Source organism: Schizophyllum commune, assembly GCF_000143185.2.
Source record: "Schizophyllum commune H4-8 unplaced genomic scaffold SCHCOscaffold_10, whole genome shotgun sequence".
Taxonomy (NCBI): Eukaryota; Fungi; Basidiomycota; class Agaricomycetes; order Agaricales; family Schizophyllaceae; genus Schizophyllum; species Schizophyllum commune.
Window position 1 is genome coordinate 338192 of NW_026089547.1, and position 24133 is coordinate 362324.

The window sequence follows — 24133 nt, forward strand, 5'->3', positions numbered from 1 at the left end:
TGATGAACCGGCAAATGCCGAGCGCGCAAATCACTTCTCTTGCTCCTCACCGCCGAGCGTCCCTCGTTGCCCGATGTACATCCTGTCGCTGCGCGCGGGCGTCAATGGGTGACCTAGCCCCTTTAGCTCGCCATGGATGTTGTCATGACCGCGTCTTGACGTCGCGCTCTTGGCTGTAACATTTCATCGTGGGAGAAATCATTGCGCGAGTCATGAGTTCAACATCGGTTTGAGTCACTATTCTCTCCCTTGGATTCAACACCCATCGCAACTAGGACCAGCTACCTTGTCCGCGGCATATCAGGATGATGACTAGGAAGATACCCTTCAGCACTCTCGATGTCTTTACGAATCGCCCCTTTATCGGCAACCAGCTCGGCGTTGTCCGAGTGCCAGCAGATACATCCCTCTCACAGGTTCAAAGAGCAGCCATTGCACGAGAATTCAATCTCTCTGAGACTATCTTTGTGAATGAACCAGTAGATGCAGGTGATGGATCTGGTAAGTGCTGTTAACACCATTAAATCATCTGCATCTGTAGTCGTCCCATCTGCTGCCTTACTCACGCCGAATCACTCTAGTAGTCATTGTACCCATCAACATTCACCTCAGAGGTGGTGGGGAGATACCTTTCGCAGGACATCCGACCGTGGGCGGGGGCTACTACAACGCACGTCGCTTCCCCGGCCGGGAAATCGTCCTGCGTACACTCGCTGGCGACATGCCCGTCACCCGCATCCTCGACGCCAACGGGAATCTTACCGGCACCCGGGTGGGCGTCGCCGTTGACTTTATGGACCACGGGCCCCTCGAGACGCCGCGGCTCGCCGAGCTGCAGCCCGATCTCACTGCAGACGACTACGTCCAGCGGACGGCGAAGGGCAGCGATGCGGAGGTGGATATCTACCCGACGGCGTCGATTGTGAAGGGGATGACCTTTGTGCTGCTGGAGTTAGCGTCCGTGGATGCGCTGGGGAGGATGAATGTGTTCCCCACGCGTGTGCGACCGGCGCATGGGGCGCTTGGGGATTGGGAAGGGTTGGTGGGCGTTTACGCCTTCGTACGACTCGGAGAAGAAGGGAACACAATCAAGCTCAGGACACGCATGATGATTGGACCTTCGGAAGACCCTGGTATGTTGTGCACTCAGCTTTTTCTTCATTTCAGTCTGACAGGTTCGTCAGCTACTGGATCTGCGGCATCGACTCTCGCTGGATGGCTGGGCAAGCAGAAGGGGCCTGGGAGGTGAGAGGAAAAGATTTATCGAGCCGTCACTTACTAACGAGCCCGCCAGCTGGAACATCCGCATCACTCAGGGCGTAGAGATGGGGCGTCGCAGCGAGATTGAGGTGAACGTCAAGATTGCCGACAGTGGTGAAATCGAGAGCATTCAGCTCGGCGGAAGCGTATGCGAAGTCATGGAAGGCAATATAGTTGCACCAGAGGAAGTGACTCGGTGATTGTATGAATATTGTACGTGCGGTGGTATCTATGGGACCATTTACTTGAGCATCGAGTATATATGGTGTCAATCTGGAATCGTACATATGGTAGAATCGTTTACTGCGAAGGAGCAGACTCAGGCGCTGCAGCCACTGGTCCTGGATCGGCAGCGACAGCGGGAGCCGCACCTTCAGCTGCAGGGCTGGCGGCCGTTGCAGCCTGCTCGCCACTCGGTGAGGCGGCCGGAAGGCCAGGATACATGGCCGCAAAATCTGCCATGATGCCGGCAAACATCGGGGGCTCGCGTGTCTCTCCCATTGCCCGGCACTCGTCCAGCAACTTGCGCAGCTCCGCTACGCCACCGCTCGGAGCATCCTCTTCGTCTTCATCCTCCTCCTCCTCGATTGGCGGCACCTGGTATTCCCAACTAATTTCCTCTTCCTCGTCGCTCGAGCTCCCTTCGCTCTCCTCCTCATCCTCCGCCTCGTCCTCGTCTTGCGGCAGCGTGCCCAACAGCTGCCCCGTGCAGTCCTCCAGCCGCACGCCGATGCGCTCGAGCGTGCCGTACCACTTCTCCCAGCGCTCGATGCCGCCCTCTTCCACACTCGGCCCGTCCTCGCGGTTGAGGTCGATGAGCATGGAGCGGCTGAGCGCGCGCACGCGCTGCAGGCGCGGGAAGTACAGCTTGTTGAGCGCCGCGACGTTCATGTCGTTCGACCTCCGCACAAGGTGCGCGCGCAGGGGCTCCACGCTCGCGTACGCCGCCGCGTAGCCGACGCCGAACGCGTACATGAGCCCGTGCAGCCCGACCGTCTCGATGTTCTCGTGCGGGCGCAGGACGAGCGTGCTGGTCGGCGTGTCCGCGAGGCCGTGCTCGTAGGGGAGGCGCCAGTCGCCGTTGAAGCACAGCGTCTTGAGCGCGGGCGCGAGGTGCAGGATGCGCGGCATGTCGAGCGGCGGGATGCACTGCAGGTCGAGGAAGAGGAGGCGCGCGCCGTGGCGGGTGAGGAACTGCACCACGTCCGGCTGGTCGGTGCGGTTGTTGCCGCAGTCGATGGAGAGGCTGCGCAGGCTGGGCAAGGTCCAGCCAGTTGCCTGCTCGAGGAACTCCTGGATGTTCCCCCGCACGACGAGCTGCTGCAGGCACGGGAGCGTCAGGTTTATATCCGACGCCGAGCCCAGGACGACTACGTTATCCGAGTCCTCCTCCGTCGGCGGCTCGAACTCGATGTGCGCGGCAATGATGTTGGGCAGGCAGTCCAGCGCCCAGATCACCTTGTGCATCTCGCTGCTCGGCACTATCCAGCGCACCGTGCGCAGCGAGCGGCACGCGTACGTCGCCAACGCGTCCGCGACGGGGCCGAAGGTGTCGCCGAGGGACCAGTCGATGATGAAAATCTCGAGATTTGGACAGTGCTTGATCACGTTGATGAGTGCGCGCTCCATGTCCATCATGGTGAGCCCGCGATTCGTGTTCGCATAGTAGCGTGTAAGATGCAAGCGACGGCTCCACCAGCCGATGGACTTCGTTTTGGTGGTGGCGATGGTGGCGGATGCGTCGAGGGCGTCGCTGAGTTTCTGCAGACGAGCCGGGTCGTTGAAGAACAGGCAGCGGTACATGAACTCGGCGCCTATCTGACGGAATGCTCGACAAGTCGACCTAATGGACTGAATTTTTCAAGGTCAACATCAGTATCTCTCTGCGCGGTGCATGACTCGAACACGAAAAAGCATACCTTCTTGGTGAAGTAGGCCCGTCGCTGGACCAAATTGATGGCTTCCTGCGGCGACCGAAGCGTCCATTCACCAAATGGGTTTTTGAACCACGCGGACTCGGCCATGACAGTTGGCAGCCCATACTGAAAGATAACATCCTCATCCGACGCTAGGTCGAAGATTTGGTTCCAAATTTCCGAGGGCAAGGCCAGAGCGGTGGGACCGTCGTCCATGATTGTACAGGTTGTCAAGCTACTGAGTAGATCAGTGAGGGTGAGTCCAATATTTTCGGTAAATTAACTTACAATCACAAGTGTACAGAAGATGGTCCTGCGCACAGCGGAAGAAGTAGGAAAAGGTGGCGAGTCTGAATAAATATGAGAGTCGCTGTCCTGACTATTTGAAAGATGTTCTGAGACAGTCAGAGATATATCAAAAAGCAGCGATTTTGCGACAGACGTATGTTTTCAGCCTGCGAGAGCACTCTCGTCGCGTCTTGGATGGTGGACGCGTTCAACATTCGGAGCGCACGTGTTCGCACCTGTGACTGGTGACGTGACTTTCTTCCCACGGCTGCGCCACATACTTCCTTTTCCCAAACGGTCACCTGGTTGTTCGACTTGTGCCGGGGCCCTGGACGTCTGGACTATGTCTCGCGCCGCCCAGTCTCGCGCTCTGGGGAACTGTAGGCGGGGCACTCCGAGGATCTCAGCGCGCGACGACCTCCGCAACAACTCGCTCATGAACTGGACTTGCCCACCGTGGTCTGCGACCTGGGGCGCGAATCCCCGCGCTCGCGTCACCGTGACTGAATCGCGCAGACCACCTGCTCCCTCAACCGCGGTCGTCTGACCTCCGCTGCCTGCTACCCCGCACCTAATACCCGCAAACACCTAGACAGGCCGATTCTCCCACCTATATAAGCTGCGCAAGTCGCTTGACCGCCCCCCAAGCGCACTTGGTCTCGTACTCTGGTCATCCGCCTGAACGCAGCGTTCTACTTCCGCTCTCGCCTTTTGAGTCGTCCCCCTCGCATCCTCAACTGAACATGGCCGAGGTCGAGAAGTCCATCGAGCTCAACGACGCCATCTTCTGCGCGCAGCACTTCAAGGAGGTCGTGAGTGTCGCTGGTCCCCCTGTCGAGGTGGGCATCGTCGCTGACCAGCACCGCAGTGCACGGAATGCGATGTGGACTTCCGGGAAGAGAATGACGGGTTTTTTGGGGTGCGCAGTCTCTTTCCCTTCCCTCGTGAGACCTGCTGACGTTGCGCGTGCCAGTTCGACCCCATGAACCGCGAGGGACTAGAAGCCCCCGCCTCCAGCACCACGAAGGACGGCACCTACCAGTGCAAGAAGCACGGTTCTGCCTGTATGCTCCTGCTATCCTGTCTGTCGTGACGGTGCTAACCGTCCATAAGCCTGCAACCAATGCTACGGCTGGAAGAAGCAGATTACCCGCGCACGGGTCGCTGCTAAGAAGGCCGGCAAGAAGTAAACGAACATGAACTCTGTAGCGAATAGTTAGGAAAGCACTGTACAATACCCCTCAACGAATCACCTCTTGGAACCTGTACCTCAGAAGGGAGCCTGATGGTCGAGACTTGCTCGTTCATCGACAGTGACACAGCGACGTCATAGTACAATGGGACGGCAATTGCCGATATTCCAGATTAGGCAATCCCATTATTCTCGCCCTCTCTTTCTTACCGTCATGTAGCCGTTCACACCGGTTCCCTCTTCATCCCAGGGCCCGACGCTAATGGACATCTCTGTTGCATGCCACGTAACATGGTCGACGGTGCCAGCATCTCGAGTCTGCGACGCGTAGCAACCCTGGTCCGCTATCTACTCGAATTCCGAATACACGCCCTGAGCGTGATCATGAACCGTCCTAAGCATGATCATGAACACTCGAGGCCCGTCTTACTCAGCCATCGCCACCTCACACTGCGGCTGCTGTATAAAAGGAGGCTGAACGAAGGAGTCGTCCGATCTAGCTAGCGAAGACCCGAGCGCACGAAGCGCCGCCCACAAGCGCCCGCATATACACTGCTCTCTTGACGTAACCTCATAGCAAGATGGTTGGCCAGATTACTCTGTACGCGTCGAAGGTGTGTAGCCAGCTCGGGAGAGTGTCTGCAGTTGGCTGATTGTGGTCGCAGATGTGCCCGTACGCGCACCGCGTACGTGGATATCCCTGCTAAGCGAATATCTCATGAACCCCGTGCATATATAGGCGGAGATGGCACTCTTGGAGACCGGCCTGCCCTACAAGCGCTGCGAGATCAACCTCAGAGCCAAGCCCGAGTGGTACACCCAAGTCAGCGCCGGCGGGCAGGTGCGTGCCCCTCTCCCCCTTCACATCCCCGTCCCCCTGAACTCACCTCGCCCCACACGCTCGCAGGTCCCCGCCCTCACCTACGGCGGCCCCGACGTCCCGCCGGACCAGCCCTCCCCCGAATCGACGAAGCTGATCGAATCCATGGTCCTCGTCGAATTCGCCAACGACCTCGCGCGCGCCCACCCCCTCCTCCCCACCGACCCCATCCTCCGCGCGCGCGCCCGCTTCTTCGTCGAGGCCCTCTCCTCGCGCGTCACGCCGCAGTGGTACGCGACCGTCCTGCGCGGGGAGCCGTTCGACAAGCTCTTCGAGGGGATCGAGTATTTGGGTAGCTTGGTGAGGGGCAAGTACGCTGTGGGGGAGGAGTATAGTATCGCGGATGTGGCTGCGACGCCGATCTTGGCGAGGCTGGAGGTCTGTTTGAGGGATGGGTTGGGGAATTTTAAGGAGGGGGCGCCGGGCGAAAAGGCGTATGAGGCATTGATGACGGAGGAGAGGTTTGCGAGGTGGAGGGAGTACTTTTCGAATTTGAAGGCGAGGGAGAGTTTCAAGAAGAGCTTTGATGAGGTGCGGAGGTTCATTGAGGGTTGGTGTGCTTGGCTGACGGTGTTGCAGGCCGCGTTCAAGCAGGCGTATGCGCTGCGTGTGGCTGACTTCCGGAAGCCGTGATGTACCACGTCGTGCGTTTTAGACAGCCTATAGATGTGTTTGACCACTTCCCTCGCCTCGTCGGTTCCGGCCTTGTCGATGCGCGCCGTCCTTCCCATCCCAGCGCCACCTTCCACCGACGTATTCCCATGCTGATGCCACCTTCGCTGGCATGCATGATGTCGCCACAGGACTTCCTTCTCACTCTTAAGAGGCTTCTATCCCTGCAAGCGTCATCGTTGCCTTCAGCTGACAACGCTAGTGTATGGCCAGTAGTCAATACTGCGCCTCTATCAGAGGTCAGAAGGGATTTTGTATGTTTTCTGCAGTTTAGTAGCATGCTTTCTAGTGCATTCGCGGTGACGACGGTGGTCAGGCGCCCCTCCTACTGACATAATGGTGCAGGGCTTACTGCTTACAGATACAGGGTAGCTTCGCGTATATATGGGCGTTGCCCGCTTATATGCGCGTCGTTCTTCGCCCTTGTACCCTTCGTCGCAATGACCCAACAAATCACACTGTACACCTCAGTTGTGAGTAGTTAGCGCTTGACTTCGTCGCAGCAACTGACTTACCTGCACCAGATCTGCCCGTTCGCGCATCGCGTACGTACCATTCATGGGTGCACAACGATCAACTGATGATACTGCTGTAGGCCGAGATTGCACTCGAGGAGACGGGACTCCCCTATAAGCGCTTCGAGATCGACCTGAGCAACAAGCCCGAGTGGTACCCGAGCGTCAATCCCGTAGGCCAGGTGCGCCGCCACCTTTTATTCGCCTCGCCTTTCTGTCTCATCCCCATTCCTCAGGTCCCAGCAATCACCTACGGCGGCCCCGACGTCCCGCCCGACCAGCCCTCCCCCGAGTCCACCAAGATCGCCGAATCCCTCGTCATAATCGACTTCTTCAACGAGCTCGCGCCCAACCACCCGCTCCTCCCCTCCGATCCCGTCCTCCGCGCCAAGGCGCGCTTCTTCATCGAGGCCTTCTCCAGCCGCTTCTTCCCGCAGTGGTACGCGTCCGTCCTCAAGGGCGAGGGGTTCGACAAGCTGTACGACGCGCTCGAGGGGCTGCAGGCGTTGTTGCCGAATTCGAAGTCGGGTACCACGAGTGGGAAGTACGCTAGCGGGAAGTACGCGGTGGGGGACGAGTATACGCTAGCGGACGTCGCTGCGGCGCCGTTCTTTGCGCGGTTGGAGGTCGCGCTGAGGGAGGATGTGGGCGGGTTTGCGGAGGGGGAGGGGCCGAAGGCGTATAAGGTGCTGACGGAGGATGCGCGGTTCGCGCGGTGGAGGGAGTATTTTGCGAATTTGAAGGAGCGCGAGAGCTTCAAGAAGACATGGGATGAGGTGAGTGGAATGTGAATGTGGTCGATGCTGCTGGCTGATTGTGCTGTAGGAGAAGTATAAGGAGAAGTTCGCTGCGCGCATCAGTGGGGCCAGGAAGGCGTGAGGCCAAGCCTGTCCATGATTGTTCGTCCGTTGAGAACACACATGGAGGAACTCGTAGAGTTGGTCGGCGAGGAGCCATGTTGGAGGGAGGTTGTCGTCAACAAGGCTGAATTTGATGGGTACTATGAGCACCTTGTCCAAAAATTCGTATGCAAGCAGGGTTCTCCAGAGAGACTGAAAAAATTTAATTGGTGCGCTTCTAGCCAGTGACATAAGCTGGTCGGATACTCCAGGTGGCGGGTTTCTGCTGTTGCTGAGTGATTCATTACTTTGTATGCTTGACGGTTGCCCCTGAGCGCAGCATTTGAGGAGCCTGCCCACTCTCACTGCTGAACAAGGACCAGCCTGCAAAGCAGAAGAACTGTCGTGATAGTTGAGGTCAAGAACCATTGGCAACGAGCCGCGGGCCCGCGGTTCGAACATACGCGCCGGTCGGCTCGCTGATCCACGATCACATCAAGCTTGAACAAACAGATCGCGCCATTGTCCATCTCTTGTCTCCTCCTCCCATTGTTCTTCTGCTTACTCTTGATGGCTGCTTCTGTTGCGGATTGCAGGGAATCTCATGGATTCTTCGATTGCTGGATTTCCTCTGGTCGATTCCATTGGTTCCTCCCGTCCCAAATGACCTTCTGGATCTCTTATCACTGACGGCTGCGCCTCAAAATGCACGACATGTATTCTCATCTCGAGCGTCGTCCGTGAGGCAGAAAATCAACTCATACCTTCTCGTCAACTTCTCACTCCTGACGCTTCAATGCGATCGTCTGATGCCCTCGCGTTCATCACGGCCAGCGATTCGCTCTTCAAGGTCTGCTGTATAAGGGCGGATCTGCCACCCGCCGTTCATGTTGGCGATCAATTCACTCATGACCTCAAATGAGTTTGCGCCTCTTGAGTGATCACTGCGACCACAAGCACTGATCCTCTGCGAACGATTTGGCCGCGGAATCAGCGCTACGGCAGGACATCATCTTCGCTGGATGCGAGTATGTGGTGTAGTATACCACTCTCAAGCAAGTTGATGCAGGTCCTACTCGGCGCAGTAACCTTCCCGACGACTGTTCTAGCGGCATCCCGTGGCTTGTCGTAGGGGCTTGATTATTCTCAACTCGTTATCCCCAACGGCTTCAAAAGTCCATTCTCCCCGCGCAAGCGCTTACACATCCCGCTGAGCTCAACTCCCTCGGTACCTGGCTTGCGATGACCTCCATTGTCTCGGGACGCTTGATGATCCCCGGAATACCATATCCTCAACGGAAGCCTGGTCCACAGCGGCGCTCCGGTAAGCTCCCCGGCGTCGACGCTGTGGAACATGTCTCGGGCGACGACGCTGCCACTCTGTTCATCCGTCTTCCGTCGAGTGCGGAGGTTCATACGTCCTGCGGAAGTTGATTCGACGCGCTCTCCGAAACACGCTTTCTTACGCGCTCAACACGAGTTTTTCTGGTAAGGTCGACGTCTCTGTCGGCCTGTCAAGCAATTTAACACGACAGCCCAATACGATGGAGAGCATATCTCGCTCAAGCCCCTGGTGTCGTCGTACGCATCACCTGCAGTGCCTCCCCATTCACGCCCCCAACATGCCTCCGCCTATCGCACTCTCGAGGCGCCACTTTGTGGAGTAAACATCGCAGCCAAGTCGTTCTCGTCCTCTCTGCCGGCTGGGTTTTCTTGCGCGCTATCTGACTGCAATGTTCGCGACGGAGACGGATGTTGCTGGTCGTGGTCGCTAAATAATGCTATCGGGGCCTCAGAGTCGGCGTCGGCGTGCCACAATCTCTCGTTTCCGCCCGCCCCAGCTGTCGGCCGACATCGTTTTCTGTGCTCTCGAATGCCACCCGGTCGCAGCCGTCGCCCAAGCGCCAAGCGGAGCCCCTGTGCCTTGTGCAGAGGCGACGATAAGAGGGCGCTTACATGCGTTCATTGGGCGATAAGGCGTGGGAAAAATGTAATGTGCCGTGGGTGGTTGACAGCTCGGGCATAACAAATGCTAACAAGCCCGCGCTATATAGCCTCCATGCGCGCCTTATCTTCGCTTCTTCCACTCGCCGTCCCGCAAGCCCCGCCGTCGTCGTCGCACTCGTCGACAAGACACCATGGTCAACGTGTCGTATACCGAGTCCTGTGCGTGCGAACGCGTTTGCTAGCGAGCTACTGCTCATCCAATCGCCAGCCTCCGACCTCACCTGGTATGACCCCGATGCGGGCGAGGAGTACATCTACAACCTGGGCGACATGGCCTGGGTCATCACTGCAACAGCTTTGGTATGGCTCATGATTCCCGGCGTTGGTTTCCTCTACGCGGGCCTCTTGCGGCGCAAGAACGCGCTGTCAATGATGTGGATGGCAATGGTCCTGATCGCGGTCGTCTCGTTTGAGGTGCGTGCTGTCAACGCGTCATCCCCTCCCCCGTCTTACCTTGCGCGTAGTGGTTCTTCTGGGGCTTCTCTCTCGCATTCAGCGAGACCAGCACCAATGCATACATCGGCAACCTCAGTGCGTACTTCTACCGAATTCAGCCTCACCCTTCTGACCTTCGCGCGCAGGGTACTTTGGCCTCAAGGGTGTTCTCGAAAAGCCGTCCATCGGCAGCACCCGCATACCCTCCTTGCTCTTCTGCCTGTACCAGGGCATGTTCGCCGCCATCACGTCCGTCCCCATTCACCCTCCGCGCTGATCAGCCCATCTGATGCCCCCATAGCCCCGTTCTCGCGATGGGTGCCATCGCCGAGCGCGCGCGTCTCGGTCCCGTCATGCTCTTCACCTTCATCTGGACGACGATCGTGTACAACCCGCTCGCCTACTGGACATGGAACGCCAACGGCTGGTCCTTCACCATGGGCGGCCTCGACTTCGCGGGTGGCACGCCCGTCCACATCTCTTCTGGAACCGCGGCGCTCGCGATCTCCATCTACGTGCGTTTGTCATTGAGCTCGTCACGATAACAGCGCGCTAACCGCGCCCCGAAACAGCTTGGCAAGCGTCGTGGCTACGGCACTGAGCGCCTCGCGTACAAGCCGCACAACGTGACCTATGTCATCCTGGGCACGGTCTTCCTCTGGTTCGGCTGGTTCGGGTTCAACGGCGGCTCTGCGCTTTCTGCGAACCTGCGCGCTGTCCAAGCATGCATCGTCACCAACCTTGCTGCGTCTGTGGGTGGGCTGACCTGGATGTTCTGGGACTACCGCCTCGAGAGGAAGTGGTCCGCGGTCGGGTTCTGCTCCGGCGCGATCGCTGGCCTGGTCGCTATCACGCCAGGCTCTGGTTTCGTTGGCTCTCGTAAGTTCGACTCTCGTGGTGATGTGGCGTCGTATATTGAACCTTGCACAGCCGCTGCGGTCCTGTTTGGCTTCATGGCCGGCACCTGCTGCAACTTCGCCACGCAGCTGAAGTATGTCTTTGGCTACGATGATACCCTTGATGTGCGTGTCGTCTCCCCATATTGAAGCGGTTTCCCTTCGTCTTGTGGACGGCTTGTCTAACCAGCAATCCCCCAGATCTTCGCCTCCCACGGCATTGGCGGCATCGTGGGCAACGTCCTCACCGCCCTCTTCGCGCAGGCGAGCGTCGCCGGCTTCGACGGCACGACCGAGATCCCGGGCGGTTGGCTCGACCACAACTACATTCAGCTCGGGTACCAGCTCGCCGACTCCGTCGCTGGCTTTGCGTACTCCTTCGGCATGACGGTATGCTATATACATTGGCTTGTGTCGGAACTCCCGCTCATGTTGATCATCCCCCTTCAGACCGTCATCTGCTGGATCCTGCACTTCATCCCCTACTGCCGCCTCCGCACAGACGAGGAGTCCGAGATCCTCGGCATGGACGACGCGGAGATGGGCGAGTTCGCGTACGACTACGTCGGCCTCGAGCAGGAGATTGGGCACCCGATCGATCTGTCGAGGGGCGCGGTGTCTGGCGGGCGGGAGCCGCATCACCACCACTCGCCGGACTCAGAGCACAGTGGGGAGAAGACGTCGACGGCATGAGCGCCTTTGCACCTCGGTGTATGAGTGTGGCTCTGCTTTCGATCGTTTTTGAGACTTCTGCGTGTCTGTAGCTGCGCGACTCATACTATGTACTCACCTTCCTACGAGTCGCGTCGCGGTGTAATGGACGGAGTGTACGATTGCGGAGGGGATGGAAGGAAGGTCGGACTGATGCTCAGTAGCTAATTATGTGGCCACCTCGACGTAGGCCCTCCTTGTCCTGCTTGTTCACCCTTTGTCTTATTTAGAGTAGTTCTAGGAGATGGTACTTGGTAATGATATGCATCGAAGTCATCATGATTGTGAGATTCTTTAAGGAGAGGTAACGGAGGTACAAGGACGACCAGGAAGTATGGCCTCGAAAGATGCCGAGAGGCACGTTACGTCTGAATCCGAAAGCGGAAGGCTTTGTTGAAAAGAGTTATCGAGCAGGACGATTGATACAGCGTAGAAGCCTCAGCGAAGTATATCACCGGTAGATACCATAACATAGTCTTTCTCTTCTCTTCCCGCCTTCCTTCTCCTCGTTCTCTTCGACCGATACGCCTTAAATTACGGATGCGCGCCTCATTCCTTGACGCCCGCCATAATTTACTGACGAGAGCACCCAGAAATCGACGTGAGCTCGCTCGGGCAGCTGACCTGCTGCCAGGTAACCGCAGGGTTGTCGGCGCCCTCGAACCAGTCGAAGCGGAAGTAGCAGCCCTCGCGGACGGCTGGGAGAGGAGGTTAGTCAAAGGTTCATATTCGTCATAGACCGGATGGTTGTCGAGGTCAAGTAGAGGGAGCGACTCACCACTCGGGAGGTTGTCGCACTCCTCGCGCGAGCCGACACCGCCGTAGGTTTGGCCGCCGTTCCAGCTGCCGTACTGGGCGGGGCAGCCCTGGGTGAAGGCGCCTGGGAATAAGGAGGTGAGCCGACAGGGAACCAATGAGGCGGGAAGGAAGGACGTACCGACGCCACCGCCCGGAATCAGGAGATCGAAGTGGTTCGAGCCGAGGTCGCCACCGGTGTTCGTGGCTTGGACGATCTGCATGCAGCCGCGTTAGTCCCTCTTCCTCCATACCCTGCCGCCTTGCATCTCAGTAGGCTGTCGACTCACCAGCTTCTTTCCCGAGATGGACGTGCTCGTGAAAGTGAGCTCGTAGCATTGGCAGCACCAGTCCGCCTCGGTCTGCCCCGAGATCGCGACGGCCGCGAAGCCGTACGCGGTGTTGTCGTCGACCGCCCACGGCTGGTTGTTCGCGCAGGTGAACGCGGTCCCGCCGTCGCAGCCGGACTTGATGTCCGGGTCGCTCAGCGGGTTGTTGTTGTTGTCGCAGGTCTTGACGGGCGCGCTGACGGAGGCCTGCGAGTAGGTGATGAGCGCCTGGATCCACAGGAAGGGGAGGAAGGTACGCACTTTACCGCTCCAAGCACAAGACGGCTTGCAGCAGTCCCAGTAGCGCGTCGTCTGGCCGCTCTGCTGGGCAGAGACGCCGAGCGCCGCCGCCAGAGGGGCGACAATCGTGAGATAAGACCGCATCGATAGTTTGAGGTCGACTATGCGGTGGGTATGCTTGAAACTTGGGGTATGCTGCGTTCGCTGCGGCTCTCGACGGCGCCGCGCCTGCCTTTATATACCCCGCCTCTGGACCCTGAGCGCATTCCCCGAAGTTTATGAGCCCGTTGCGGCTGGGGGGATCTCGCCGCCGCCTGAGCATGTCGGGCTGGGGGCGGGCTGTCAGGTGGATACGGGGAGGATGTCGGAGAATAAAACGTCGGAGAAAGTTGTGTGTTCCCAGCATGCTTCCCGAGGCTTGACAGTTGATTGCAGGCGCGTTCTTCGGTCGATCAGGCGAGGGTTCGGGATCAGAGGTGCTCGGCGATAGGCTCGGCGCCAAAGTCGAGGGGTCGCTCGGACAAACAGACTACGAATGTGAAGCGCTGGCAAGGCCCCGCGTCGTCATCGAGCACCCTTGTAGTGCCCCTTGGACTTATTGCAGCATAGGGTCGGGCCCGACGATGCAGCGCTCATGGAGCGTATCACCGAGTGCGCAGCAGACGACCGTCAAATGTATATGTTGCCTAGCCAGCATCGGGGGAGCCCTGGGCTATACTGTAAAGGTACCCACCGACGCTGCAAGGCACTTACTGACACGGTAATCGAGATGCTTCGCGATAGACAGGCTTGAAGGCAATTGGAACATCTCCTGACGACGATGCGTTTTCCAGGCCGACGGTGTCCGAGGATGCTGAGAGGATCATCAGAGAGTTATTAACGTACATACAGCGTACATCCTATTATATACAAAATCCATACGTGACGAAGAGTTCATGCAAGTACGAGGAGTTCAAGCACGTCTAGAACTTGTACTTGGAGACGATCTCCCAGAACTGCTTGCCCTGGATCTTGGCGATCTCGAGCTCGAGCGCGGAGGGCTGGCGCGAGCCGTCGCCGCCAGCGTAGGTACCGGCGCCCCAGGGGGAGCCGCCGTGGACCTCGTTGAGGTTGGTGAGCTGCGCGAAGGTCTGCGCGTAGCCGAGGGGCACGAAGATCATGCCGTGGTGGACGAAGGTCGACATGGCGTTCGCGACGGTGACCTCCTGCCCGCCGCCGGGGGTGCCCGTGGACACGAAGACGCTGACGAACTTGCCCGAGAGCGCGCCGGACGCCCAGAGCTGGCCGGTCGTGTCCCAGAAGGCCTGCGATCGGGCGATTAGGGGCAAAGCTCGGGTGAGGTGAATTAGGAAGTACGTACCTTCCACTGGCCGGGGAAGTTGCCGTAGCGGGTGGGGATGCCGAAGAGGAAGGCATCGAAGGTGGCGAGGGTGGCGGCGTCGATGATGGGGTAGTCGGGCTTGGGCGGGGCGTGGAGGAGCTGAAGGACGTTCTCGGGGAGCGTCTCGGGGATCCTGCGGGGTGGGTTAGCGCGATGGTCACTCCTCGACGATGTCTACGCACTGGAAGATCGTCGCCTGCCCACCCGCAGACTCGACACCCGCCTTGACCGTCTCGGCCACTGCGAACACAGATAAGCGCCCGCCCTCCTAACACGATGCGCGACCGCACTCACTCTTGGCGATGTGCCCGTACATGGAGTAGATAACGATGGCGACCTTGGGCGAAGACATGGTGGCTGACTTGGCTGTGGATGAGGATGCTGGGGACGGATCGACCGCTGGCGCCGCCTTTTTATCCTCTGCCGGCTTGTTTTGTTTAGGCGCGGAACCGTCTTCAAAGTTCTTCCCCTGTTTCTTGCTGCTAAAGCACCGGAAACACATGGCGATACTGGGCTTGCGAGGGGGGTGCGAGGGGTAGGAGGAGGTGAAGGACAAGCGCGGGGGCCGCGAAAGTCAGAAGATTAAGGGGGTCTGAGGGGAATGTGCGGCTGGAAACAGCGTCTGGGCGCGCTTTTATTCGATCCCCGCCTGGGTCCTGGTGGGAAGAACCGTCCTGCCTTGGAATCTGCGTCCATGGACCATGCTCGCCGAAGGAGATGAAAATAATCGGTGACAAACGAGCTGTAAGCTTCGAGAACTCTCGTGTTGAATTTCGCGTCAGCGTCTTCCCTCTTTTGGTCGTCTTTTCCCATGGCCGTCAGCGCTTTGACAAGTGGAAGATGAAGAGCTTGTGGTCAGCGCAAATCTTGGCAAGGTTTCAAAGCGTCGGAGAGTGGCGTGGATGGTTCAGCGTCATGTCAAGGTGAGATTAGAAAAGATACGTGGGAGGCTGTTTACTGAATAGGGGAAGGTAGGAAGAAAGGATGATGTATTCAGTCGGGAGATACTTCAAGAACGTACGTGAAGCGTCGATACACACCGAGAGGTGACGTCGACCATATGGTTGAGACGGACGAGGATGAACGAGTGATTCTTTTGAGACATCTGTCTGTAGGCAGCGTAAGCCACCACTTTACACAAACTGCCTTACAAGGGCGTACACACTTTGTAAACGGGAAGAAGGATATGGCAAGAAGAGGGAAGTACCCATCTATTGCTGAATAATGTAGCTCGAGGGAAAGGGGACGCTGCACGCACAAAGCAAGAAGCGAAGTAGAGAAAGAGTGCGGCATTTGCCGAGTTGAACTTCGACAGTGGCGAATCCGCATCACGTGATGCATTTGGCTTCGAACTTATTTCGGTCACAAAATCCAGTTCAAACAGTACATTTCACAATCAGGAGCCCATAGACCTAGTATACAGCCTGTATACATCCAAAATCATTATTCAATCCCCTAATCGCCCTGGCAAGAGACGAAGTTGTTGCCCGATGCGCCGGTGTGCGTGATCACGCTGTGTTCGCCGTTAAATTTGTTCAGATATAACGCCACAGAGGGTAACTCACGCGCAGTACACCCCATTATCCGAGAACACGACGCGGTCCGCGCCAGGCGAGCCGCCAGTGTAGAGGCTTCCCGAAGAGAGGATCGGGAACTCGTTGTAGTCCGTCTCGCCCGTGCACCACATGCTGAGGCCCTCGCGGTTGTTGAAGCTGGCAGGGGGAGGTTAGCGCCCTGTCACCGCGATGACCAAGCGAACGCTTTCCCTAGTCAGCGGGTAACGACAGGGGAGGGAGGATTCGCGAGGTAGACGTAGATGTAGAGAATACCCCCACTCACGTATGCGGGTAGCTGTTCGACCCGATCGGGTTGCTCAGGTGGCTCACGCCCTGCGAGACGGCCGCCTTGACTGCGCTCAGCGAGTAGGACGCGCTACCGCAAGTCACGGTGCCAGAGGGCCAGGCGCGAGGCGTGAGAGGCGTGACGAGGGCGCTGGCGGACGCGGCGAAGAGCGCGACGGAGACGAAGGCGAAACGCATTGTGGTGATGTAAGTGCCGAGCGACGTGCGACGGGAAGGGGAAGCGCTACGGTGGGCCAGCCGAAGAGTGGGCTGAGCCGAAGACCGGTGGGTGGGCGAGGGGCGAGGACGACGCTAGAGAACAGTCCTCGCTGCTTGGTTACTTATAACCCCCGATGCGCATTGTGCCGCATTGAGATAAGGAGGGAACGTGCGCGTGGGTATAGCGACTGGCGCATGGGTATAGAGACATGCGTGTGGGCGTGCTAGATGCATAGAGATTCGCGCATGGACCTGCAGTTCGCTGTTCCTTGGCATGCGTCGTTGGCAGGTAGGCATGAGGGTGGTGCGGGTCCGCGGACAAGATGAAGTACCGTGGGACGGGAGGTCAAGTAGGCCGAGATTTCGAGTCTAATTCTCGGAGAGGAGACGACCCGACTGGAGGCGGCGTCGAGCAAGCCATTCTTTGGATTAGGACCATGCAAAGCGTAGCCCGAGAAGTCCAGTACGGATGCCGTGCGCCACTGAAGACCACGAAGAGGGCAGATGCTTCTGATCAGTGCACTAGTCACGCGTCCAATCTCCACGCCGCCGAGCTGCCCTGGCCTTATGCGAACTATCGTCGGAAGATAGCTTGGGGGATAATGAAAGATAGTCTCAAGATCTCAGAGGTCTATAATGGCCATGTCAGCGTCCATATGCTGTTGGAAGAGGCTCTTGGCTCGTCCGTATCCGTCTAGTGAGGCCAGCGTGTCGTGCTCGATACTGGCCCAGAGATTGAGCGCATTTGGCTCAGAGGAAGCTAAGTGTGTTTCAGCAGACCTAAGGAGCAGAAAGAGAACCACAGCAACATAGCCCGCATTGCCAGCGACGGTAGTTTATGAAGAAAAGTGAAAGACGATTGACACCGAAGTCGGCAATCCCCGAGGAAGTATCCCACGCCACCGGGTATATCCCTCCTTCGATGTGATTCCACGGAGAGCTGGGGTCACCCTTGTCTCGCTTGGAAGATGCACTGGGGACCTCGCTGAAGCCAAGGAAGCTGCGCTGCATAGCCCAGCGATGCGGCGAAGACTGGGGCGGGTATGAAGGCTGCCCGTTCACGTGAAAGGTTGAACTTCCCAAAGCCATCAGGCTCATGCGACGTCATCAAAATTGACTCCGGCGTCCCGGTGATCCCGGCATCCCCAAAGTTGCATGCCAAGTCGCAAAATGCGAAGTGCCTTTGAGTTTGGCGCGCGGGCCAGGTTGTCCTCAACGTCCATGGCGCGGTGTCCTGGGCGCGCAGAAACTGCTGCATACCCGCCGACCGAAAATCCTGGAAAAATGGGGCCGGAAAACGACGGCAGAGGCGCGTAATCGGCTCCACCCCGAATGCTGCCCCAAAGTTTTGGGCACGCATCCATATAAGCGCTGGGGCGCGGGCAGTCCCGCATCCCCCTTCCCTTCCTCCACCTCCTCCTCCCCCTCCCCCGCAACGTCGCCATGTCCGACGTCGGCGTCAAAATGCGCACCGCGGACGAGCAGCCGTCCGACCTGAACATCCCGGACAACTACGTCCAGCACACGCTCAAGACGACGAAGCCGCTCCCGCCCGTCACCTGGGCGAACCTGCTGCAGAACATCAACTGGATCAGCTTTACGCTGCTGACGGCGACGCCGATCATCGGCGCCTGGGGCGCTTTCACGACGGAGCTGCGTTGGGAGACGGCGGCGTTTGCGGTCTTTTGGTACTTTGTGACCGGCCTGGGTGAGTGGTGGCGCGCAGAATCATGATCGACGGGCGCTAATATTTGTGCAGGGATCACGGCCGGGTACCATCGCCTGTGGTCTCACCGCGCGTACAATGCGTCTATTCCGCTGCAGTATGCTCTCGCTCTTGCGGGTGCTGGCGCGGCCGAGGGTAGCATCAAGTGGTGGAGCCGTGGTCATCGTGCCCACCACCGCTACACTGACACTGAACTCGACCCGTACAACGCTCACAAGGGTGCGTGCATACCTCCGCTACTACTGTACTGTATCTCACCTCCGCACAGGCTTCTTCTACTCGCACATCGGCTGGATGTTGGTCAAGCCCCGCCGCCGCCCTGGTGTCGCGGACGTCTCTGACCTCTCCAAGAACCCTGTCGTGCGCTTCCAGCACACGCACTACGTCAAGCTCATGGTCTTTATGGCCTTCATCCTCCCCACCCTCGTCGCCTGGCTCGGCTGGGGCGACGCGCGCGGCGGCTACATCTACGCCGGCGTCATCCGCCTCTGCTTCGTCCACCACTCAACCTTCTGCGTGAACTCGCTCGCACACTGGCTCGGCGAGACGCCGTTCGACGACAAGCACACGCCGCGCGACCACTTCGTGACCGCGCTTGCTACGATCGGCGAGGGGTACCACAATTTCCACCACCAGTTCCCGATGGACTACCGCAATGCGATCAAGTGGTACCAGTACGACCCGACGAAGTGGTTCATCGCGACTTGCCGCTCGTTCGGTCTTGCGAGCCACCTCAAGGTGTTCCCCGACAACGAGGTCCGCAAGGGCCAGCTCACGATGCAGCTCAAGCGCCTGCGCGAGACTCAGGAGCGCCTGGCTTGGCCGTCGGACAGCAACGACCTGCCGGTCATCACCTGGGAGTCCTGTGAGTCGCCTTCATATCACTGCACCTTCATCTTTGCTGACCATCCTTTCAGTCCAGGAGCAGGCCGCAAGCCGCCCGCTTATCCTCATCGCCGGCTTCATCCACGACGTCTCGACGTTCATCGACGAGCACCCCGGCGGCGCGCACCTCATCATCAAGTTCATTGGCAAGGACGCGACGACCGCGTTCTTCGGCGGCGTCTACGACCACTCCAACGCGGCGCACAACCTGCTCGCGATGAAGCGCGTCGGCGTCCTCCACGGTGGTGCCCCGCATATTCTGGACCTGGCAGATGAGAAGAAGGTAAGACGACATGCAGCCGTGAAGGTTGGAGCACGCGCTGACCTCTTCCGTAGATCCCTCCCTCGCAGCGCTTGAAGATCGCTCGGTACAACGAGCTGAGCTCGAGCGGCTCCAGCTCGGAGGCGGGCTTCTAGATGCCCTGGTCTGGTGTTCGTCGTTGGATGGGTGGTGTGGCATTGACAAGCTACGCATTGGTGTTCTCTCGATGCGGGCGCTGTGGCCGCTTGATACGGGCAGGTCATAGACGCGGGAGGCTGAGGGTCTCATTAAAGCTGACGTTACGCATGGCATGGTTCCCTTTAGACTTGTACTTCGTAGAATACGAACTGCATTGAACGACAACTTACGCTTTGAATCCTTGGGTCGCGGACTTGTACATGTGGCTGTTGTTGCGTGTCTGCTTGGGTGTCCTGCGAGTGGTGCGTCCGCATTTGTATGCGCATGTTTGTGAATGTAGGTGTCAGCGGGGACAAACAGCAACAATCAAACTCCAATGGGCTTGCTTCGTACTTCCATGGCCTTGTCGTCCGTTCTCGGGGCTGTTGCGCCTCTTGGAGGCTATTCCGCAAAACATATTGACTAGCACGTCGGCGGGCCAGTACTTTAGGTACGCCGTGATCGCCAGTAATGACTTTGGTCACCGCCAACGCTAATCTCACTATGAGGCGCGAGGTAAGCAGCGGTAATCCTGCCTGACTTATCAGGATCTTCGTTGTTTGTCACGCAAGTGGGGAATTGTGGCGGTCTGGTCGAAGCGGGTTTCGAACGGCGCACACATTGGCCCCATGAGGATGGCGTGTGGGCGCGAACATATTCGCCGGGCTAGCGCGAACATACTCATCGGGCTTGCGCATGTCTCAAGGGTACGTACACGCGTCGCAAAGCTTCACACTCAAGTCGAACAGGCGTCTGATGCATTCACAGTCTACGGGTCAACGCGCCACAGCGGCTGCAGCGACTATTCGTAATCATCCGAGTCGTAATGCTCGTCATAATAATCCGCCCATATATTCTTCTCGATCGCATCCTCCCTCCACACCGGCTGCTTCCCGAAGAGGGTCGTCAGTGTCTTCACTTCCTTCGGCCCCGGCCGCGAGATGAAGTGCTCCTTCTCCGTCGACATAAATGAGTAGAAGGAGACCGCGCGCCGGTCGTCCAAGGTCTCATAGATCGTCTGCACATTGTCCGCGCTTCCCTCCTCTGGCTGGACGTCGAATACCTTCGTCAAGGGCCAGATCTGGTTGGCCATGACGAGGAGCTCCCGCATCATGTCCTGGTCGTCCATGGGAGACATACGGACGCGCGAGGGTGCCCATTCCTCAAGGATGGCACGAACCTCGGCGATGGAGACCGGGAAGCCGAAGTGCCAGTAATAGTCGGAGGTGGGGGAGTATTGCGTGGGCAAGGCAGGGATCTCAGCGTGTTCGGGATGGATGCGCTGGTGAAGGTGAGCGTGGTCGACCGAGAATGTGGCACGGGTGGGCTGACTGCGAGGTATCCAGGCCGGGGGGTAGCGTTGGTGCTCGCTGCTAAATAACCGACGTCGTTCTCCAAGACATTCATGATGATGACGGGATGAGACGAGTGCTTGGGCAAGACTCGCGCGCGCACCTGGAGCATGAGGCTCGATCGTGGCTTCCTGGCGGCAGCGTGCATATACTCGAGTCAGGTCTGTGTTGTCCGATCGGTACGTACACCGACCAGCCGCGTCCTTGCTATCGACGGGAGTCCCATACATCCACAAAGTACAGGAATCTACACAGTTATAAGTCATAGTACTCCGCCCACTCCGACTTCGGGATCGCATCCTCCCGCCACTCGGGCTCCTTCTGGAATATCTTTACCAGCCTATTCATCTGTTCCTGGTCCGGGCGCATGGCGAGGAAATCCTCCTGCGTCGCCACGACCGAGAAGAAGAAGACCGTGGGCTGACCGTTCGGCGCGGGGTATAAGGTCTGCACGTTATCCGCGTTTTCCGGTACTGGTTGGACAAGCACCGAGAGCATGTACCACCATCTGCTTGCCGCCATGCAGAATTGGTGGAGACTTGTGAGATAAGTCAGGTCTGGCGCGACGCTGCCATCGGGGGTTATGAGGGACTCTGGACTGTAGTGCTGAACAATGGCACGGATCTCCTGTATGGATGCCGCAAAACCATAGTACCAGTAGTACTCCGAGGACTCGGAGTACTGCTCTGGAAAGGCAGGTATGTCCGCGTGCCGCTCGTTGATACGCTGCGAGTTCATGTAAGTACGCAGCGAAGATGTTTAGTTTGTGCTGATAGATACCGGGAGTGTATTACGGACTTGTGCAGACGAGTGACCCGCCGCCGTAGGATGTTCGAGGGACTTTGTGGCATGTTCAGCAGTGTGTTTAGCAGGCTCATCTGCTTGCGCAGCCTGCTCGCTCACCTGCGAGGACTGCATGTCGGTACCTTGTACTGCACTGCCCATCCTTCTATCGGCAATTTCTTGCTCGAATGACATGGTAGCAGATAGAGAGAAGAAAGGGAAGAAGAGAGCTACAGTGCTTAGGAGCATCGTGTCGAGCTTGCGGTCTTTATAAACCCTGCGACGGTCACAGTCACGTGACCTGGGGATATCAAGGCGTTTGTCCCAGTCCATTCATTAGGGTCGTTCAAACCTGGGGGAATTTCGCGAAAAGGAAAAATTCGGCTCTTTCGATTCGGCCTTTTCGAGTGATTTTTCGCGAGAAGAATTCGATTATTCTGAACAGAGGTTTGAACACAGAGGAAGGACATGTGGCTGTGTCGAACAGGATTCTCGCCCGTTTTCCCGCCAAACGGTACCTTTTTCAGATTTTTCCCTTTGCGCACAGGAAAAATACGAAGACCCGAAACGAGCTTTGAGGGACCCTATTGGTGCGTCGTTATTGTCATTTTAGGCTCGTAGTACTTCTTTTTCTGTAATACGAGACGAATCAGCAGTCTGATTGTAATGACCCTTTCAGTGTGTTTGACCGCAAACGTAGATTGCGCTTCTATTTCCTTGCTGCAAAGGAAACAGGCTGTACCGTTTGAATGGAATTTCTCTTTTGTTAGTTTGTTAGCAATGAGTATACAGAGCGATATGCGGCGTGGGAGGAACGAACATCGTTAGTATATATTAGGGTGAACCCACTCGCTACTAGGCATCACTCTCCCCTGAGTTCACCATGTCAGACAGGGCTGCGAAGCTCCAGAAGCTCGAGTACCATCGAAATGCACCAAGGCCTCGAAAAGTCAAACAAGACATCGTGATCTTCCCGGTCATGCGCACACGGGCACCAACTCCTGCCGCAACCGCGGCAGTAAGTAGGGAGCATAGTAGAGGCCCGGCGGACACAAAAGGTCGTAACGACGATCAGCCGCCGCTAAACTCGATGGTCACTGTATCCACAAGCCTTCAAGTGCCCCCGCAAGGTCGTTTTGTACCAAGCCCCTCAATCCCCGTCGAAAGTAGCGTCAACACGGAAGATCAGAGATTGGGCGAGGACCTAGTACTCCGTCTGGAGGAGGTCTCGTCGCATGACGACGATATCATCATGCAGGATCAGGCGCTTGAGGAGGAGGATGCATGGGGAAGTCAGCACGACAACGACATGACCATGGCTTCGCCAACAACCAGCGAGCACGACGATGCTATGGACGTGCAGCCTATCCTGCCAACTTTGGACGTCCCGCCCGAGGTGGCCCAAGATTGCGGGCATATCGATATTCCCAGAGCGCCTTTTCTTTGCCCGGTGCTCGGAGTAGGTGCAGAGTTGATCACCTTCGCGCAGCCCAATTTGGAAGCGGCGCACTATGGCCCCTGGGGTCTCATCTCTTATTATTATTTTGGCAAGGGGCGAATCCTGCTATCGCGTAAGTGCGTAGTGTCGGCGGTGCCTATATCTCAATATCCCGCTGGAGGCACTTTGGAACTTCTCGACAGCCATAAAGCCTCGACTAAAGCGTATCTTTACGCCAAATCCATCCGAGTGCCCGACTGGTCGCAGATATCGGTGCTCAGCAAGCCGGACGCATGTATCCCCCCGGACATGAATTTCTGGGATTGGTATCGGACCACACAGATGGGACCGATGCCGGAGGGCAAATTTCATCTGCTGAAGTTTCGCTGCACCCTCCTAGCGGAGATCAAGCCTACATTCTCCGGCGATGACGGCAAGCCCACACCGAAGGACATGAATCGTATTGGAAAGGCCTTGACTCAACTGAAGAACCAGGCTCATCACTCCTTTGTGAGCTACAAGGATACAGACATTATCGGCGGGTTGGTGGCCTTCGGGTCATGGTTCACTTACTGTGAGGTTACGCGAAACGAGGCCGCTGTCGAACGCGCGTTCACCGATCATGGTGGACAGGGCTATAGGAGCCGCAAAGAAGAGAGTGAACAAGACGCACACGAGAAGGACGAAGAGAAGGAGATTCGTGCCAGAGCGACTTCACCACTCGGTATCGAGTTGTTCAAAGTTTTCAAGAATGGCATGCGATTTGTGGACGCGAGAACTCCAGGAGGACAAGCGGTTCTTGAAAAGATTCATCTTCGAGCGATGGAACTTGCCCCCGAGTATTACAAGGACTCATGGAAAGAGGAGCAGATGCCTACTAGCGCGCGCGTCGACAAGAGGGGTTAGATGATTCGAGAGATACGTGTACATTCAGTGTTTTTTTTCGAGCTGGAATGATAATTGCATGGAGTGGCTTGTCATATTCGGGGAAACGGCCAGTGCGTATTGATGGATACTATGATCATGAGATTAAAGACGGCGGGAGAAAACCGCTGCTAGACTTGGACTGTCGACGCGCAGCCATGGGAATCAGG

General features: G+C 57.7%; 12 protein-coding genes across 12 annotated transcripts; 7 read left to right on the top strand and 5 right to left on the bottom strand.

The window, feature by feature from the left end:
* Nucleotides 1-305: 305 nt before the first annotated feature.
* Nucleotides 306-1460, top strand: SCHCODRAFT_02512873 (Diaminopimelate epimerase-like protein; the record flags this gene model as incomplete). The annotated part of the gene is made up of 4 exons (XM_003029048.2): nt 306-501; nt 582-1133; nt 1185-1245; nt 1295-1460. The coding sequence occupies 4 exons, from the start codon at nt 306-308 to the stop codon at nt 1458-1460; spliced, it is 975 nt and encodes a 324-aa protein (XP_003029094.1).
* SCHCODRAFT_02049043 (uncharacterized protein) lies at nt 1442-3696 on the bottom strand. Its single transcript, XM_050341620.1, has 3 exons — nt 3465-3696; nt 3180-3414; nt 1442-3111 (listed from the first exon to the last, which is right to left on the bottom strand). Exons 2-3 carry the CDS (start codon nt 3390-3392, stop codon nt 1561-1563), a joined length of 1764 nt encoding a protein of 587 aa, XP_050198402.1. The 5' UTR covers nt 3393-3414; nt 3465-3696; the 3' UTR covers nt 1442-1560.
* Nucleotides 3697-4207: 511 nt separating this feature from the next.
* On the top strand, nt 4208-4654 carry SCHCODRAFT_02670889 (uncharacterized protein; the record flags this gene model as incomplete). The annotated part of the gene is made up of 4 exons (XM_003029047.2): nt 4208-4276; nt 4333-4383; nt 4438-4528; nt 4578-4654. The coding sequence occupies 4 exons, from the start codon at nt 4208-4210 to the stop codon at nt 4652-4654; spliced, it is 288 nt and encodes a 95-aa protein (XP_003029093.1).
* A 506-nt stretch (nt 4655-5160) lies between these two features.
* On the top strand, nt 5161-6219 carry SCHCODRAFT_02636130 (uncharacterized protein). Its single transcript, XM_050345903.1, has 5 exons — nt 5161-5270; nt 5322-5342; nt 5396-5497; nt 5564-6067; nt 6116-6219. Exons 1-5 carry the CDS (start codon nt 5238-5240, stop codon nt 6167-6169), a joined length of 714 nt encoding a protein of 237 aa, XP_050198403.1. The 5' UTR covers nt 5161-5237; the 3' UTR covers nt 6170-6219.
* Nucleotides 6220-6622: 403 nt separating this feature from the next.
* On the top strand, nt 6623-7840 carry SCHCODRAFT_02636133 (thioredoxin-like protein). Its single transcript, XM_003029045.2, has 5 exons — nt 6623-6681; nt 6733-6753; nt 6804-6905; nt 6960-7499; nt 7549-7840. Exons 1-5 carry the CDS (start codon nt 6649-6651, stop codon nt 7600-7602), a joined length of 750 nt encoding a protein of 249 aa, XP_003029091.1. The 5' UTR covers nt 6623-6648; the 3' UTR covers nt 7603-7840.
* Nucleotides 7841-9545: 1705 nt separating this feature from the next.
* On the top strand, nt 9546-11887 carry SCHCODRAFT_02636140 (ammonium transporter). The gene is made up of 9 exons (XM_003029044.2): nt 9546-9728; nt 9778-9983; nt 10034-10100; nt 10151-10253; nt 10306-10519; nt 10577-10883; nt 10935-11026; nt 11102-11290; nt 11351-11887. Exons 1-9 carry the CDS (start codon nt 9701-9703, stop codon nt 11591-11593), a joined length of 1449 nt encoding a protein of 482 aa, XP_003029090.1. The 5' UTR covers nt 9546-9700; the 3' UTR covers nt 11594-11887.
* An 85-nt stretch (nt 11888-11972) lies between these two features.
* SCHCODRAFT_02636145 (glycoside hydrolase family 45 protein) lies at nt 11973-13547 on the bottom strand. Its single transcript, XM_003028725.2, has 5 exons — nt 12997-13547; nt 12697-12942; nt 12549-12624; nt 12390-12491; nt 11973-12309 (listed from the first exon to the last, which is right to left on the bottom strand). Exons 1-5 carry the CDS (start codon nt 13117-13119, stop codon nt 12185-12187), a joined length of 672 nt encoding a protein of 223 aa, XP_003028771.1. The 5' UTR covers nt 13120-13547; the 3' UTR covers nt 11973-12184.
* Nucleotides 13548-13829: 282 nt separating this feature from the next.
* On the bottom strand, nt 13830-15003 carry SCHCODRAFT_02636150 (flavoprotein WrbA). Its single transcript, XM_003028724.2, has 4 exons — nt 14651-15003; nt 14539-14596; nt 14336-14489; nt 13830-14279 (listed from the first exon to the last, which is right to left on the bottom strand). Exons 1-4 carry the CDS (start codon nt 14706-14708, stop codon nt 13938-13940), a joined length of 612 nt encoding a protein of 203 aa, XP_003028770.1. The 5' UTR covers nt 14709-15003; the 3' UTR covers nt 13830-13937.
* A 723-nt stretch (nt 15004-15726) lies between these two features.
* Nucleotides 15727-16779, bottom strand: SCHCODRAFT_02636155 (Ribonuclease/ribotoxin). The gene is made up of 3 exons (XM_003028723.2): nt 16196-16779; nt 15922-16068; nt 15727-15869 (listed from the first exon to the last, which is right to left on the bottom strand). Exons 1-3 carry the CDS (start codon nt 16393-16395, stop codon nt 15812-15814), a joined length of 405 nt encoding a protein of 134 aa, XP_003028769.1. The 5' UTR covers nt 16396-16779; the 3' UTR covers nt 15727-15811.
* An 840-nt stretch (nt 16780-17619) lies between these two features.
* On the top strand, nt 17620-19603 carry SCHCODRAFT_02636160 (uncharacterized protein). Its single transcript, XM_003029043.2, has 5 exons — nt 17620-18124; nt 18176-18361; nt 18411-19007; nt 19060-19310; nt 19364-19603. The coding sequence occupies exons 1-5, from the start codon at nt 17860-17862 to the stop codon at nt 19442-19444; spliced, it is 1380 nt and encodes a 459-aa protein (XP_003029089.1). The 5' UTR covers nt 17620-17859; the 3' UTR covers nt 19445-19603.
* A 665-nt stretch (nt 19604-20268) lies between these two features.
* SCHCODRAFT_02601849 (uncharacterized protein) lies at nt 20269-21796 on the bottom strand (the record flags this gene model as incomplete). The annotated part of the gene is made up of 5 exons (XM_003028722.1): nt 20269-20748; nt 20922-20949; nt 21090-21544; nt 21617-21658; nt 21722-21796. 5 exons carry the CDS (start codon nt 21794-21796, stop codon nt 20269-20271), a joined length of 1080 nt encoding a protein of 359 aa, XP_003028768.1.
* Nucleotides 21797-22361: 565 nt separating this feature from the next.
* Nucleotides 22362-23997, top strand: SCHCODRAFT_02691660 (uncharacterized protein). Its single transcript, XM_003029042.3, has one exon. It carries the CDS (start codon nt 22485-22487, stop codon nt 23943-23945), a length of 1461 nt encoding a protein of 486 aa, XP_003029088.1. The 5' UTR covers nt 22362-22484; the 3' UTR covers nt 23946-23997.
* Nucleotides 23998-24133: the final 136 nt, after the last annotated feature.